Raw genomic sequence first — 18,036 nt, 5'->3', positions numbered from 1 at the left:
GCCAACGACACACCAACAGCAACGTGACGGGCACTGCAGGGTGGGCTGATGAGACCCAGTTTTTTTCTCTCTCTCTCTCTCTCTCTCTCTCTCTCTCTCTCTCTCTCTCTCTCTCTCTCTCTCTCTATCCCCACTTTCAGCGTCTGTCTTAAACGGGACGTCCCAGCGTCTGCATCAAGTTTATGCGTCAAAATGAGCATAGCCCCCAAGGTTTAAAAAAAAAATGCTTCTATGTATTTTAGAACAAAACTATTAATTTGAAACATAAACAGGGGGAAGGTAAAGAGAAATTAGGTAGTGCTTTGTCCTGAACTGATCCTAATAAGCGAAACTGAGAACATGATAGCCTACTAATAATGGTGCTACAACTAGGCTACTTACAATAGCATAATAATAATAATAATAATAATAATAGTAGTAGTAATAATAATAATAATTGTAATAATATTACTATTCTTGTTGTTATTATAAATGAATATATTAATACTAATAATAAATTGGTCCAGTGACCCTTTGTTTTAATCTCTGGTGACCCACTAATTTTTTTATTTAATCAGGTAGTCACATTGAGATCAAGATTTCTTTTTCAGGAGAGACCTGAGAATAATTTTTTTTTTTTTAAATCAAACAACCATGTAGGCCTATATAACAAGTTATAACATATCTTAAGTCAAACAACCAACAATCAAGCTACAAACAGAATTAATAGAAATAATGAACACACATATGGACCTACAGATTCTATTACAATAGTCATAAAACACATAGGGATTATAAAGCTTCTCCAAGGGTATTGAAAGGATCTCTCTTGAAAGCTGTTTCAAGTTCTTTCTATTTAAAAAGTGCATATATGATGTCATAAATCATGATCAAGGCAAAGAGTCACGTCCCATTCTGACACAAGTTTGTGTAGGGGACACATTTTACACAGGAACAGCTTTACAGTTTAAAAAGGTGTTACCTTTTTTTTTACTAGGGTTTGGCAAATGTATTCATTTAGGCAATTTTGAAAAAGATGAGACAGATGATATTTTAAATATTCAGGTTTATGTATCCTTTTAATGGTTTTTAATTAAGTTACACTGAATTAAATTATTGTTCCCAAAAATAAATAAATGCCCACTGTTTTGTAACTTGTTCAAAATCATTTATGCAATGCCATGAACTCCCCTTGGTCATACAAAAAACCAGGAGGGCCTTTCATTCACATCTCCACTGAGCTAAGCCATGGAGTAATAGCTGCCATGTTTGGTCAGGCTTTCCGGTGCTCCATTTGAACAGAGGGATATGGTTTTGTTATGGTTGAAGCGCAAAATGGGACCAAACCCTACTGACTCATCATCCACCGATCAAGTATGCAAATTCTGGTAGCCATGGCAATGAGAAACAGGAAGTTGTGATGATGTCACTGTGTTGTGAGCTCATAACCCCTGTGGATGTGAATCACTGAGCTTTGTTTTCACTGAAGATATGGGATGTTTTACAGCACGTGTGCGTGCCCGTGAAGAGTGCACGCTAAAACACACTAAAAAGTGTATGACGGCAGCCAGGAAGTCTCTGGCTGGTGCCCTGGAGCAGACAATGCCACTACGATTACAACTACCTCCATAACTCAGCGGCTATACCAGCCATTACCATCTGGCATCTTCACCTCAGCATGGCTCTTAACAGCCAGACTGGGAGCTTAAGAGAGCTGCCTGCTCAGAGCCTGATGTCACCCTGTCTGTAAAAATATGGCGTTTCAGGTCAAAGGTCAAACAAACTTAACCGCCCTCAGTCCTCATGTAGCATTATCCTCACTGTGGCTACATCACACATCTTGGTCATTTGCCAAACTGTTTTGATTTGATACACAATGGTCTCTGACTATTAAATGCAGAGTAATGTTGCACTAATGCGCAACTTAAAAAGTAACTGAAAACAGATACTTTAAACAGAATCCGAGAATACAAGTTACAGTCATCTGATTATGTAATGCGACTGCTGGAGTTAAATTTACATCCAACTCTGCCCTTACATGCAGATCCACTCAAGAGCAGACCCCTTGTGTGTGTGTTATGTTATGATTTGATTTGGTCCACATTGCACAACACGTGTACACTGGAGTTGTGTGTTGGTCCAGGCACTGGTTGGACTGCTTATCTTAAGCGAAAAAGGAGCTGATAATTAGAAAATCCATGCTAGAAATCTATCCCAAACTGTTACATTGTGCACCACTCACAGACCTCAGATATGATGATGTCATGCACCATAAACTCACTCTCTCCCTTTCTCACATGCTACCACTTCTCATTTACGTAATGGTGTTGCGTCCCTGTCACAGCTCTGATACACCATGTGTGTGTAATGAGTGTGTTTATGTTGAGTGTGTGTCCTACATGTTTGTGTAAGAGAGAACATGTGTTAGGCTGATGAAGTCACTGAATTTCTATACTGTACAAGTGCGTACGCTGGTGATGTCATGTTGTTTGTGTTTGTAACAGTTAGTACTTATTTGCAGCTGTGAATCAGAGCTTATTTTATGCTTTTGTATGTATGCGTGTCTGTGTTTAAAATGGTTGGGTAGATTGAGGGCAGTCAGAAAAAAGAACGAGTGTGTTCCCAGGTCTTAAGGTTGTTTGCTGAAGTCACTGGCCAGTGGTTTATGACAGACCATTTTAACGCTTGATTAACAGGTCCAACACAGGCCAGCCGGCCCTGGTTAACCAACCCCACTGATTTCAGGACATTCTCCTCTCTCTGGGAGCCACACACACATATACACATTACAAAGTTCTCTCCTCACCACTGAGCCATTACAGGGAAACATTAATCCTTAAACTTTATGGATGTGATAGATGTTGTCAATGGGTTATGCAACTGCTATATCTTAAATATTGACACACACACACACACACACACACACACACACACACACACACACACACACACACACACAAATATATCCTACATATACAATGGTGGAAAATAAACAAAAACAAAAAATTAGAATGCTACAAAACAATGATTGATTTTTAGATTTCCAAAATTCCATTTGGTCTGTTTTGAAGCAGTTGCAAGCTAAAGCATTGACATGTTTTATAAACATGAAATATTTGCTCCAGCCCATTACATGGAAATAATTGCATTATTCCCATTCAAACAAGAAACAAAGGCAAGAATTTATATTGCCCCTTTTAATACTCAGTTATTACATATGGCATAACAGACATTAAAAAGGAATTACAGCAGAATATATGTTTTCTCAGCACATTACTGGAAATGAATGTTTGGACAAAATGTAATCCAGCAGCTATTTACCATGATGAATATTAAGACAAGAATTTAGATTATCTGTCAGCATCTGTCCAGCTGACAACCAGTCGTTATTCTGGGACTATGATGCTGCCACTCCTAGAAGACTGTGGTCACCGGGAGTTTGTTTGCTCCTCTCCAGTATCTTGATGACTGCTCGGGCCTATTCATTGGCAAGCTCTAAGATCTTAATGGGACTCTTACTTAATGTTTCTCAAGTTAAGCATCAACTTTAGGGCAAATGCACAGTGAATTACCTGCTACAGGTGGTCTACAGTCAAAACATTTTTTTACATACATATATGTACATCTTTTAATACTGATTCCTCATACTTATATATTTCATTTGGGCATTTACAATGAATGTAATATATCAAATTAATTCATACTATATTGAATTTACTCTGCTACTGCTTAATTTCTGTGTACAGTGTTTCACCAAAGACTTAAATATTTCTATATTTGTAGGCCTAATTGGCAGTTGCATTGTACAAATCATTATGAAAAATACAAAATAAACGTACAGTGTAATACCAATATACAGTATTTTACCTGCTATAGGTAATCAATATCTACACAATTTTGATCAAATACAAATTCACTAATATCTATTCCTTATATATGGATAATTAGGGCATTTACAATTAGATGTAAGATATAACCAAAACATATAAAAACACAAGGTGTTATTAAAATTAAAAAAATGTTAATTTGATCAATATGAGCAAGAAGACAATATCTGAAAAAATTATAAATTAGATTATGTTCATAAGGCATAGTTATAGGTTATGCATTATGTTAGATGTGTTTGTTGTCTATATAACATGCATATGTGCTAACATTTAACTTTGATGTATTTAAGTGTGTTTGATGTCATTAATAATACTAATAATGTCACAGTCTTTGGGCTTTGGGGGCACAGATCCCAACAGGTAGGCAGGTCGTGACGTAGGCTGCCACCAGCCAGCCCTCCTCCTCCCCCATCCCCATCCCTACCCCCACCGTCCCGCCTGTCTCCCAGTTGCGTTCGCCGCTGTCCTGTCTAGCTGCCCGGTGTCTGCTCCGCCGCTCCGCGCTCTGCGGCTCTCACCCCACCCCTAACCCGAAAACTCTGCCTCCTCGTTTACCTCCCCCGGCTCCTGGACCCCCATCCACCCGGTGAATGCACCAGCGCCGAAAACATGACGGGCATCGCCGCCGCTTCTTTCTTCTCTAATTCCTGCAGGTTCGGGGGCTGCGGTCTCCAGTTCGAGTCTCTCGCCGAGCTCATCGTCCACATCGAGGACAATCACATCGGTGAGTCGGGCAAGAGGGGGGAGACGGAGCTAGGCAGCTAGCTGGAATTAGCTAGCTGCCTAGCTAGTTAGCTGAACGCAAATAGACTCGGCTTTGCATTCCGCTATTCCTGCTGCTCGCTCTCCGTCGATGCTCGTCGGAGTGCGAGTTATTCAGCAACATTAGACTTTACTTCCTTGTAAAATACTGCGTCTCTGTATAATAAGTTACCGGCTTGTTTTATTTTGCATTAGCCATGATAGTTACCTTTTGCAGCGGCAACTCGACTTCGAGGGCCGCGTAGGTCTCATAGGTGTAACTAGCATTCCGACCAGGCAGCGGTTTCACAGCTAACATTGCTGAAGAGTCGGTGTGTTTACGTTTTCAGGCCTGATGCCGTGCAGCCGGAGCTTTTCTCACACGGCTTGTGTATTGAGCTGCCTGACGCTTTTGTCACCTCAGGTGTCTCAACGCATCGAGACATCACCTTTTGCAGTGCTTTCTGATATGTTGATGTCACTTAATTAATGTGACCCCATACTGAACCAGTTTGTGGCAGACATACAATGAAACAATAATATTTTCTTCCACATGCACAAGCTTTAACTTGTTGCACCTATATTAGATATGTATATATATATTTAATCTAACGGTAAACCCCCTGATAACTATCACCTGGTATGTAGCTATAGACTGAAAATCTGTTTACCCACAGTTTGACAAACACCATCGTTGGTGGGAATAGTATGAAATGAACGAAACAAGTTATTACCTATAGGTAATAAAGACAGAATGCTGTAGTAAACAAATATTTATTGGCGGTAGGCTAATTGATAACATTTATCAACATAGATGCAGGCACAGTAAATAACATATTAGTAAGTCATTATAGCATTGCCTAGTTTTTGATGTGTGAGTGCTCCTTTGCTATTGACCTTATCTGACTGGGAAAAGCATTCCCATGTAGTCGAACTAGTATCATGCAATGTAATGCTTGTTAAATATTTAACACTTTTTAAAGCACAAACAGTTCAAATGCTTGCTTCTGTTTTAACACAAAACCATCCTCTCAGGCAGATAAACCTATAATCCACCATAGCAAATTAGATGAATCTAGGGAGTTGTGATCCACCAAAACACAGGTTGATGTGGGCTAATCATTATTTGTGGCGTGTATCCATCCTCAGGAGGCTGTTTGAAGCGGGTGAGGCAGTGGGGTTGAATGGATGCTTCATTGAGCCAGTCTCCATGGCAACTGGCTGTCTCCAAAGGGGTTGGGGCAGTATATTGGCTGAGTTATTGCACACCTGCTGTCTCACTAACAAAGAGCGCTCCCGAGCAGCCAGCTGTGGTGAGGACACCTGACGCATGATGTCACATCAAATGTGGGACAGGATTCATGTGCTGTTGTTTAAAAAAGGGGTCAAGTTTGGTGTGACTGTGTTTGTAGGTGAGGAGAAAGTGGAGCGGTGTGATGATAGTGTTTTGGACCGCTCTTCATCCTAGCATATGCCCAATGGATCACTTGTAAATTAACCAAAGAGGGGGGAAATTAACACTGTGAATGGCCATTTGATTTTTTTTACACCATATATGTTGTGACAATTACCCCAAACCAACCAGTAAACAAATTTAAAAGAATTAAAGGATTTAAACTGACAGAAATTCAAGAACCGACCCTGTCCTTTCAATCACACAGTCAAAACCCCACACTGATATATGCCCCATCTGGCTCTTAGCTTGACCTTTGACCCCAACAATCAGCTGAGCAGAAAGGCACTTTACCAGTCAGATCACTCGGATTAATGAGTTTCCCCTCTGCTCGCTTTATTCCACGGCTGGTCATCAGCAGCGTCAAGATCACACAGTCTAATCAATACCGCTCCTAGATCAGTTACCACAGGGACAAGTGTGACAGACGGAGGAGATTGAGGTGTGGGAGAGAAAAAGGGGATAGTGGCATTACGCTTTGACTCCCCTTTTAGTTTTGAAATGGGGCATCAGTGTGCGATCGGCAGTCAATCAAAAGGATAAGCTAATTTGATCCTCCTACGTCAGACGTCAGATGAGCTGTTTGAGGCTTTGCAGAGGACAGATGGCCTTGATTGTGGTCTATCATGCAGTGTGCAAACAGATAATGAAAAAAACAGGAACTAACAATAAATCAGATAATCCAGAGGCTACAATTTTGGATTGCCGGATTGTGCTATCAGACATAAACAGCTGTTAAAGTGAGTCATTAGGTCTGGGTCAGGGTCAGAAATCAGTGTAGGCCTATGCTAGAAACTTGGTCATTACTACTGTGCTGCCCTCTTGTGGTAGGACATCCTATGTGCTACAAAAAAAAAGTCAAATTTTCCTCTTCTGCCTCTGGGTTGCCCCCCTGTGTATCTCAATTATCTTATTTGAACTCCTGTCTCCTCTGACACAGCACACAATAGCTGGCAGCAAATAAACCAGATGAGCCTGTTGTGATCCTTTCCGTGAGAAAATGAGGTAATATGTCGGTCTTCAGTGCTGACCTCATTCTAGAAGAAAGGATAGCAGCCTTCCAATAACATACCCGCACTGTTTAGATCACAGCTGAATGCAATAGGAAATGGGTTAGGTGAACTGTGTTTAGTGTGGTGTGTGGTTGTCAATGGCTTTGTGCCGTGACTGTAGGTAAGGTCTGAGGAATGTAATGATGTCAGGCTAATCTGCCTGTGTGTAGCGCTGTGCTGTGTTCCCAACTACACAAGCACATACCTGCCTCTTACCTCAACAATGAGGAGCTGGGAGGGAGGGAGAGGCAGAAAGAGATTACAAGTAGGGAAGAGATTTGAAAGAGAAGGTTAAGAGAGGAAAAATGTGTGGGGGAGCACAGGGAAATCTCAGCCTTGTTTAGACAGAATTTACTTGGGTTTTTGTTCATTTGGATTTGCCTTTTATAGCTGAAATCAAAGGACGAGGTGCGACTTGACAAGAGGAGTCACGTCGTCAGCATTTTATTGTAATAATGCAGTCACTGCTGAAACATGCAGATAATTGACCTACAGTAATCACTCAGCCCACCGGCCAAGTTTGGCTGTAATCCATTATCTGCCTTGGCTCAAAGAAAAGGCAAACACAATGTGGTTAAGCAGTTTTTACCTGTCTGTCATTAACAGGTAGGAAACCCCCTTCCCTGCTGTTGTTAGTTTTTTGAGTTAAGATATAATTGCATAGCAGAGGAGGTATTATGTGAATTACTGGAGTGTGTCTTGGCATTAGTTGCTTTGATGTTGCCAGTAGGTCTGAGCATTAATTGACTTTCAGGTGAAATCATTTTGTGGTGCATATGATCTTCAAAGCTGAAATGATTAGTCAATTAACAGACAAGCTGATCGACAGAAATAACCGTTGAATCATTGAAATTATTGTTTTTTTAAAGGAAAATTGCAAAAGCTCCACTGTTTCCAGCTTCTCAGATGTGAAGATGTGTTGCTTTTCTTTGTCTAACATGATAGTAAAAAATGAATAGTCAATTATAGAGTGTGGTCCCACTCTATCTGTAAAGTGTCCTGAGATAACTCCTGTTGTGATTTGACACTATAAATGAAATGGATTTGAATTGAATTGAGTTTTCGACAGGGGGTCAGACAAAACAAAGCACTTGAAGCTGTCCCCGGCTTTGACTCTGGGAAACTATGGTTGGCATTTTTCACTATTTCAGACATTTCATAGTCTAAAAGTAAAATCAAGAAACGTAATAATTAATCATGAAAATAATTATCATGGATTTGCAAACCAACTGTATATGTATAATTTAACTTTTTGCCTTTCACTAGGAGATTTGGTCTCATGCGTATAACAGCGGAGCACATGTTCATTTGATTGTTTTGTATGTGTGCTGCAACTAACAATGATTTTTAATTGTTGATCCAGTCATTTTTTTTTTTTGATTGATCACAGATTATTTGTTTGGTCTATGAAATTGTACAGAATACTAAAAACTAAACTAACTAAAGTCCACATTGATGCCATCGTTCTGTTTTGACCTACCAACAGTCCAAACCCCCAAAATATTTATAGTTTACAGTGATGTAAAACAGAGACAAGCTGCAATTCTTCACAACCGAGGAGATAAAACTATGAAATCTTCAGCAATTTTTTTTGCTTAAAAAGCACTTTAATTAAAAATTGATAATCAAAATATTTGCTGATACATTATCTGTCGACTAATTAAGATAAACTAAACCATATAGCCCAGTCCTAGTTGCCAGATGGTTTCTCATCCCACTTTCTGAGGTGTGAGACGGGAAGGGGCGTGTGTTTGTGAATATAAGAGAGTGTGTTCACCATACTTCCTAAATGACCTGTCAGGGTGTAGCGGAGCAATTAGTGGATCGGCATCCCAAACTGGAAACTACAGGCCCTCTCTTTTCACGCTACACATACATCCGCATACACACAGTGACACAGATTGCCTTTCGGAAGTCGCAGGGCCCAAACAGCCCACCAAGCACTGAGAAGTGTAATTACAGAGAAGTTTGCCTTTTTCCCCCACCCATATCCCCCCTGCTCCTCCTCCTCCTCTCCTCTCCCTCCATCCGGTTGCCTGCTGCTCTAGAAACACGTTAAAATGCTCTCTGTGGCTTAATTAGCAGTCTGCAAAACAAGCCATGCATTCTTGGCCTGGCTTCAACACATACACACATGTAAAGACACACGCACAGACCTATACACGTGCACATTCACTGAGGACACATGCACACAGTGTGTATTCAGCAGGGGGCAGCAGTGTACTGCTGGTGAGAGATGGATGTCTGTGTTGAAATGAGTGAAGCAGCAGTTGATTGGTTGCCGCTTTTAATGACAGGAATGCTAATTAGGGATATATTTGTAGACCCTCAGGACTCTAAAATGTCTCAGACATGCAGCACACATTCACTGAAACAAATACACATGCACACATGCAGATACAAAACAGAGTAGGCTGCAGGCAATGCGCTGTGTAGGTTAAATGTAAAGCTTGCGAATTAAATCAGTGAAAATTGATATTCATGTAGCTTAGCTGTGTGTGTGTGTGTGTGTGTGTGTGTGTGTGTGCGTGCGTGCGTGCAGGTCCCCTCCTGCTCCAGAGGCAGGATCAGCAGTGTATTAGCTTCCTGTCCTGCTAGGTGAGCGGAAGTCATAAAGCCAGTGAACATTTACTGCAGCTTTCTCTCTGCACCTGGCTAACTCCATTTCCACCAACACCCTGCCCCCTTCTCTACACACACATGTACACACTTACCTCATCTTGATGCAAAAACTTGGAACTCCTTGTACATCCCAAGTATGAACTCTGGCATTTCTTTTTCTGGTTCTTGTTCTTTTATACCTGGCTGTCAAACATTTGCCTAAATGGCATTTAACTTCCTGCCACTGTTACAGTGTTTTTTTAATATCCTACCATAGAGAAGTTGGCCTCCTGGTTCATTATTGCAGACGGATGATTAGTTGATTAATCAATTAGGCCTAAAAACTCAGGAGCAGCACAACTCATTTCAAGGTTCGGGAGACTTTGATGACTCACACAGGAGCATTTAATGAATTCCCAATTGAGGAGCGAATTAAGCAGGCGGTACAGTTTAACCACGATCGTGTCGTACCGTCCCAACTCTCTGAAGTTTCTGTCTTCCTGAAGGCGTATTTAAACTCATGCTGGTGTTAAGTTTAGCTGAACCTTCAAAGTAAACAAAGATATTATGGGCGCCCAAATATCTCAGCACGGCCAAAATGTGTTATGTGTTTAGTTTTACTATGGTCTTGGCAGGCTGAGCAGCACTGTCTTATCACACTGCTCTTACGTCTCCCGTCTTATCACACTGCTCTTACGTCTCCCGTCTTCCATGGAGGCACAAAGTTGAACAACTCCTCTGGGTTATGGTGTTATGTTGGTCACTGACCTGAAGGAGACCTGGGGTACCACTGTCTCAACTTACCTAGCATAAGTTCGTAAGTTGGAAAGTCCACCACACTTTCTCGACAGAACATTTATCAACAACATTTTTGATAACCGATTGTTGGAAGTGACTTATCAAGAGAAAATGCCATGCATTCAGTTGCTCCAGCTTCTCAAATGTCAGGATTTAAGTAAAGGAAGGGGAATGAAGCTTGAGGGCTACATTACAGTCAGGTGATACATATAAACAAGCATGGAATGCCCTAGCCTTTTGAGCCCTATTATATTTTCCCTTAATACATTTTTCTTGTTCTTAAATATCCTCAGAGTACCTCAGTAGTGATCCATATTCTATCATCATCACTTTATATCAAATATAATGACAAAAATAATCACACTCAGTGGTTTTAAAGAAGCCAGACTTCAGGGTGCTGCTAGCTCTCATTGTCATGTTTCGTGACTCAGCCTCAGTTGGCGTAGGTCGCGTTATGTGTGTGTGCGTGTGCTTATGCATGTGCAGAGAGCTCTGGTCCCTACATCTGAGCAGCAGGTAGGATTATTAAGGCTCAGCTATAAAATACTGTCAAAGACCACCTCTGTGGACCACCTCAGATGTGTGTGTGTGTGTGTGTGTGTGTGTGTACGTGTGTGTGTTTTTAATGATGCATGCTCATGCTATCTTTTATCCTCACCTAGCATATTCAATGTTTTTACATATACTCAAATGTATAAGACTCTGGTCTACACAGCAGCAGCAGTAGTGTGCATTTTTTTTCTAGGTTGTTTTTCATGTTTACTGGTCTCCTTGGTGTTCTCCCTCACTGTGGGAAGTCTGCATTCTTCTTTAATGATGAGGTGTGGAAGCCTGAAAACTAAAAGGCTAAGACGGCCAACACGCAAACACACACACACACAGGATTAGTTGGAGGAAGTGTCCAGGAGTATGAGTATGTTAATTGTGGCCCAGAGATGATCCAATTCTTAGATCGGAATTGCAGTACATCTGCTAGCCATTACACACACACACACACACACACACACACACACACACACACACACACACACACACACACACACACACACACACACACACACACACACACACACACACACACACACACACACACACACACACACACACACACACACAGCCATGCATGCCATGGCTTAAACCTACTAGTTTTTAGTTTAGTGTGGATCACTCTGAATGTTCCCCCTGTTGAACACTTGATGGCACTGGTACTTCACAGATGCACCCACCCGCAGTGTTTTCATGCACACTTGCTCCTGTTTTCCAGGGGGTGGGAGGTGGGGCTTTGAAGTTAACACTGTTTCCCTCAGGCAATGCAAGTTGCCTACTGTAGTGTTACTGACCTAGCAAGTCAACTGGAAAAAGCGTGTGTGTGTTTCGGGTAATACACTGTGTACATTCATCACAGCCTCCAAGTCGCTTTTTCACTCTCGGACAAATTTCTTCTTTGCCACATTCAGATGATTAATCAGCCTCTGGTCAGTTTGGGAAAGGCTTTCGTAGTAAATTAGAGACGGCTTGGCGTTGGCGTAATAATGTGCCACTTATGAAAGTATCTGAAATGTATCTGCACGGTCTAGCATATTATGGACTGATACAGAGAACGCAGTGTGTCAGAAACAGTCAGTAATCTATTAGCCAGTCTGGCAGGAAGAATAGATGTATGAGTCAGCTACATACTAAGAGTATTCACACAACATTTTCCCTCCACAGAGAGCAGTGATTAATCTGAAATGTCTCTTTCTCTCTTCCAGACACAGATCCACGGGTCCTGGAGAAGCAGGAGCAACAGCAGCCCACTTATCTGGCCCTTAGCTACATCAACAGGTATATACACACACACACACACACACACACACACACACACACACACAACCAAAGGTGTCCTTCTGAGTGCAGCATTGCTCCACCAGTAAAAGTCTGTGTGTGAGTGAGTGTGCGTACATGTGGCTTGCGGAGAGCAGCTGAAATGACTGTCTTCCCATAGTCACAGCAGTGACTCATCCGCAGACAAGCACAGAAAACCACACAAGACAATCACTCCTGACTCCCTGCGCTGCAAACGGCACAGCCAAAAGCGGCCTTTCAGGAATATTGCATGTGTGTGTTTTTGTGTGGTGAACCGATGTGTCACGTCTCACTTAATGCCCCATTAAATCACCCCAAGACACAACTTCGAGAAAGATAACGGTGAAACAGAGAGAGCTAGGTTTGTTTACGATGGTAATTGTTCAAGTGTCGAGGTTGTAAATGTCACTCGTGTTTACTGTACAATGTCGAGATGACTGTATATTTAAATGGGATTCATTCAGCAGCTCAATTATGTCTTCTCAAACCTCAGACTCCCCTCTCATAGCACCAGTGCACAGAACAGCAATAATTAGATGAAATCTTAAATGCTCCCATTATAGCAACAAATAACACTATAGAACGCTAAAAAAGGACAAACAAAAGTAAAATGTAAATCAAACTACAGTACATCAAGTTTATTAAAGTATAATTCCTGTTAATCACAACTGAACTGGGGTTATATTTCTGTAGTTTTGACCATCGTTCTCTTCAGTAATGATACCATTGGCTAGTGTTCCAAGATCTCAGAAATAAATCTCAGTATAATGCCTCCATTTATAAGGTGCTCAAGTTGACATCCCCATAGATCAGATGGGAGGTTTGTTGGTAAAAATTATATTCAGGGCTTGTGTACCCCCCCACCCCTCCCTCCCTCTCCCCTGTACACAGGTTCATGACAGATGCGGCCCGCCGGGAGCAGGAGACCATGAAGAAGAAGGTTACGCCCAAACTGTCCCTGTCCATCACTGGTGGAGTGTCCAGGAACAGCACAGCCACGCCTCCTCGCCAGACCAGCGGTAACCTGACGCCTCCCGTCACGCCTCCCATCACCCCCTCCTCCTCCTTCCGCAGCAGCACCCCAACAGGTATGACAGGTGTGTGTCGAAATGTGTGTTTGAGACAGAGAAAGATGGATTGCTTGAACATGTGGAGTGATGGAGGTGATGAAACAGTGACTAATGCAAATGAACCCTTCTGGCAGTAACAGAAGCAGCTCAGAGTGATGGTTGCACCATCAGGAGCTCATTTATCAAATTCTGACTTCATACTCTCTACCATTATAAGGATTAGATGCAGCACCCAAGCCGTTTTGGGCACCACCTAAGCCAAATGAATGTAACTAAATTATTTTTCTCAGATCTAATGGTTGTAGTTGGTTCCCATTGGACAGCTTTTTGAGTGTTATTTATTTATCTGCTCCAGCTTTTCCAACGTTTTAGACACATATATGTATGGTAGTAATAATAATAATGGGCCAAAGTTATGTAAAATGGCATTTTTTTTTTTATTGTAAAAACCTAACATTTTCTTGAGGGAGGACCCCTAAACACACTGCCAAATACATGGACCTAAGTCTTCCCCTTCCTAGGGAAAACGCTGATACTGATGAACAAATGAAGATATTTGTACGTTAAATGAATCCAGCACATTTCATACCTGGTGACTGCAGAAAAGTTCAAAACATAAAAAAAATACAAGCCAGCTCACCGTTTTATTCAGTAATGCAAACTGCATTTGGAAACTATTCACTTTTATTTACTTTTATACAATCATTTTGTGATAAGTTGGATATGCAAATGTTCCCATGCCCATATTTCCTTACATTTTTGAATCATGAAGAAAATGGAAACTGGAAAAAGCTAAAAACCCCAACCACTGTCTACTGCTCCTGCTGCTGCTCGGTGTGTATGTGTGTTTGTGCGTTGGCTTTGGTGGCTCCTGCAGTGAGCAGACCAGTCAACACTCTGCTAATTACATAGCAGATGTCACGCTGTGTGTTCGCATGGGGCCGTGTGTTGCACAGCCCAGAAGCAGATGTCCAATTCCAGCCCAAATGGTTTCAAACGTAGTGTTAGGTCTGGGCTTATACACCAGCACGGCTACACACACACACACACACACACCACACACACACACACACACACACACACACACACACACACACACTCTTTCGACATGTGCCAGGGTGCCATCCATTTCCTCATGCTGAGGTGCAGCATTTCCTGTGAGATGGTGGGGGGTCAGTGGGACTTTATGTGTGTGTTTGTGTGTGTTTGTTTGTGTGTGTGTGTGTGTGTGTGTGTGTGTGTGTGTGTGTGCAAGCATGTGAGTGGAAAATGTTCTGCAAAAACTTAGCAAAGCACTTTTTCCAGGCTGAGCAATGGGGATCACTCCCACTTAATGATCTCTTTCTCAGTGCCAACCCCTGCATTTTGACTCACAGAAGCACATACACACACACACACACATGCACATGCACACCACTGCTGTTTTGTCTGAACAGTGCTTTCAGTGACATGTGGGCTGCTAATGCATCCAAACAGCAGCAGAAAAAAAGCAGCAGAAAAGGTTTTAATAATAAGTCACATATCATTTCTGTTTGGTAAATTCCCACGGCAAGATGTATTTTTGGGCATGACGCGTTAGCATTTTTATTTGTCCTGCGTGTCTCCATTGTGCCTCCAGGCAGTGAGTATGATGAGGAGGAGGTAGACTACGAGGAGTCGGACAGCGATGAGTCGTGGACAACGGAAAGCGCCATCAGCTCTGAGTCCATCCTCAGCTCCATGTGCATGAACGGGGGAGAGGAGAAGCCGTTTGCCTGCCCCGTCCCCGGCTGTAAGAAGAGATACAAGGTAATTCCATACCAGAGGACTGAGAAGTCAGCCCCAGCTACACATCCGTAGGACACTGTAGCTTTTGTCTGAGTATAACGTGTCTGGACATAATATAAAAAAAATAAATAGCCCATAATAAATGCAAGATGTCGTGGTTGGAGGCGGTGATAAAAATATCATGGTATATTTGCAGCTGGTAACAAAAACCTCATTCAACTTGTAGTCCCTGCTCTTTAAATGATCAACAGTGTGGGAACATTCATCTTTTATACCCTTTTCAGACCAAAACAGTGTCGTGGGATAAAGTCACATTTGCTGTTGATCTGAATGGGTCAACATGTGTTGGGGTTTCTATAATAACTTTACTTTAAAAGTTACTGTAGAATTACTATATAGTAATCAGTAGTATCAGTAATCAGTAGTAATTTAATAATAATAATAATAATAATGGACTCTAGGAATATTAGCAACTGCCACAGCAAAAGCTAATGGGCATCCAATAAAACTAAAAGTAAAATGTGAAAAAATAAACAATACAATGATTCTAAAGCTATAATCACACTATAATAGATGTTGTCGGTGATCTCAAGCCCTACATATCCTAAATTCTGCTGCTCTCAATCTCTAAAATTTAAACATGTTTGTTTAATTAATTTATATTTCATAAGGAGACCAAAACACTTTAGCAAAACATTTGGCAAGTAGCTATCTATGTTAAGCAAATACGCAAATTGGGATTTGTCAAAGATCGGGTTTGGATTCCTAATCTGTGTTGAGGCTACTGCCGGTTAGCGTACATTCCCTGTCACACATGGGCTTTGTCTGTAAAAAAAAAAGGGTGCTTGTAACCCTTCTTTCCTTTTTCATAATGCATCTCCACTTCCCTGTCTCTTCAGAATGTGAACGGTATCAAATACCACGCCAAGAATGGCCACCGCACACAGATCCGTGTGAGGAAACCCTTCAAGTGTCGCTGCGGCAAGAGCTACAAGACCTCGCAGGGCCTGAGACACCACACCATCAACTTCCACCCACCTGTCTCCACCGAGATCCTGCGCAAGATTCAAGGCTAGAGCCCGGCTCACACCAATCACTACCCCAAACACAGCCCTATCCTGACTCTCCTTTCCCTGACCCTTTTGTACCAATCCCGCACACTACAGAATCAAGTGCGTGCTTTAAGTTGTTTTAATTTTTTTTCTTCTTCATCTTTTTGTTTGGATGTTACAATTGTTTTTCTTCTATCCATGTTATATCACTTGTATTTTTTTTGGAGAAAAAGAAAATGTATCTTTGTAGTATTTTTTATTGTTGTACATTTGCACATTAGTATATGCTATCACGTTATTTTTTTCTCTATTGTTTGACTTACATAAGGTGCTAACTGTAAAAAACAGACAGAAAAGACTAAAAACAAACGATATGAAAGAGGAGGGGGAAATGTAAAACAGAAGTGCAACCACGCCCAGCCCCTTTCCCCTGCTCGTCTTTGAGTGGGATGAAGTTGACATTAGTGCTGATCTGAGTTCAGAAGTCGTTACACTCCCTTTCCATTAGCTGCAGAGAGTTTGCTGAGCTTAGATCTGTGCCTTCGCTGTAACTTCAGGGGGTTTCAGTGTGAGAGTTAAGTTATACTTTAAATAGATATATTGATATATAAACAATAGACAGATATGTATGTGTACATAAAAATATATAAAGGTATTCATGAGCATATACATAAATAGTTACACTTTATTTTCAAGCTTTATTTTATATATATCTGTCAGTGTTTTTCTTTCTATGTATCAGTAAGTGTTCCTTTCATTCCTTATTTGCTGAGACGGCCAGTTTTGTCACGTCAGAGGTCCAGCTGGCTGACTTTAGGTTCGGAGAGTTTTCTCTCACCACACCCTAGAGATGAGCCAAAACGCCTTTCGGTTTGACACTCTGACTCGCGTGCAATGTTTTACTGTTGATCAGTTAGGGCTGCTCAGTGCTCAATGTATTGAACATGGCCTGGGCCAACAATCCATATTTTACACATTTCATCCCAGCAAAAAAAGCCATCCATTTATTTCATATTTCCAGTGTTTCCACATTCAGAGTGCCAGAGCTGTGTTCAAGAGACTTAGCCGTGAAAGCAGGTTAAGCATCATACTGTATTCCAGTTGCCAAGATCTTTGTTGTTTTGTTTATTTTTTCCATGATGTTGCCAACAGCTCTCCACTGCCAAACATTGACCATACCATGTGCCTGATGAGGGGGGAGGGAAGGGAGGGGGAGGGGGAGGGGTTATAGGGAGTCACCCTGGAGGTCGCCAAACGCGTGGCAATGATTTTCTCTTCATCGCGCCTCCAAAATGTGCGGATGAGTGGATGTACATCGACTGAATGTTTCCATGCATGCTTTCTGTGTCATACTGAGAGGAATAATGTGTGAAAAAAAGATTTGTATTTGAAAGAGATTACCATCTACAACCTGTCACTTGTGTGTGTTGTAGACAAGAGCATTCTAGTTTATTCTATTGTGTGTGTGTGTGTGCTTGCGTTTGTGTGCGTGTGTTTGCGTGCGCGCGTGCGTCAGCTCCATGCGTGTCTGTTTTTTCAGCGGTATCCAAGTCATCAGCCTATAGAGTGTAACTGTATTCTGTGTGTTTCAGTGCTCGGATCTGTTGTGTTGTCTGTGCCAGGCCGCTGGTTTGACTCCTGTGGAGCAGGATGGCCGGCAGTGTTTCATGTAGTGTAGCAGTGGCCAACTTGTTGCCCCTGACTGGGATTTCATCATTCATTGCCTCTAAGAAAAACAAGAGCGGTGCAGTGCAGCCGCCGCGTGCCAAGACACATTGATTCACGCCATCA

The 18,036-nt window shown here is 41.7% G+C and overlaps 1 protein-coding gene across 2 annotated transcripts in view; it reads left to right on the top strand.

Moving 5' to 3' along the window:
- Positions 1-17,435, top strand: part of jazf1a (JAZF zinc finger 1a) — a 48,100-nt gene extending 30,665 nt beyond the window's left edge. The window contains exons 1-5 of one of the 2 annotated variants that reach the window (XM_028597021.1): positions 4,476-4,590; positions 12,263-12,335; positions 13,248-13,444; positions 15,045-15,214; positions 16,093-17,435. In XM_028597021.1, coding sequence (XP_028452822.1) covers positions 4,476-4,590; positions 12,263-12,335; positions 13,248-13,444; positions 15,045-15,214; positions 16,093-16,269 — 732 coding nt within the window. In that variant the 3' untranslated portion in view covers positions 16,270-17,435. Of the gene's footprint in view, positions 1-4,475; positions 4,591-12,262; positions 12,336-13,247; positions 13,445-15,044; positions 15,215-16,092 lie in introns of those variants that run through there. The other variant, XM_028597022.1, reaches the window with a different exon arrangement.
- The last annotated feature ends 601 nt before the right edge of the window (positions 17,436-18,036 follow it).

Source organism: Perca flavescens, chromosome 14, assembly GCF_004354835.1.
Source record: "Perca flavescens isolate YP-PL-M2 chromosome 14, PFLA_1.0, whole genome shotgun sequence".
Taxonomy (NCBI): domain Eukaryota; kingdom Metazoa; phylum Chordata; class Actinopteri; order Perciformes; family Percidae; genus Perca; species Perca flavescens.
This window is presented reverse-complemented; position numbering and strand designations above follow the sequence as displayed.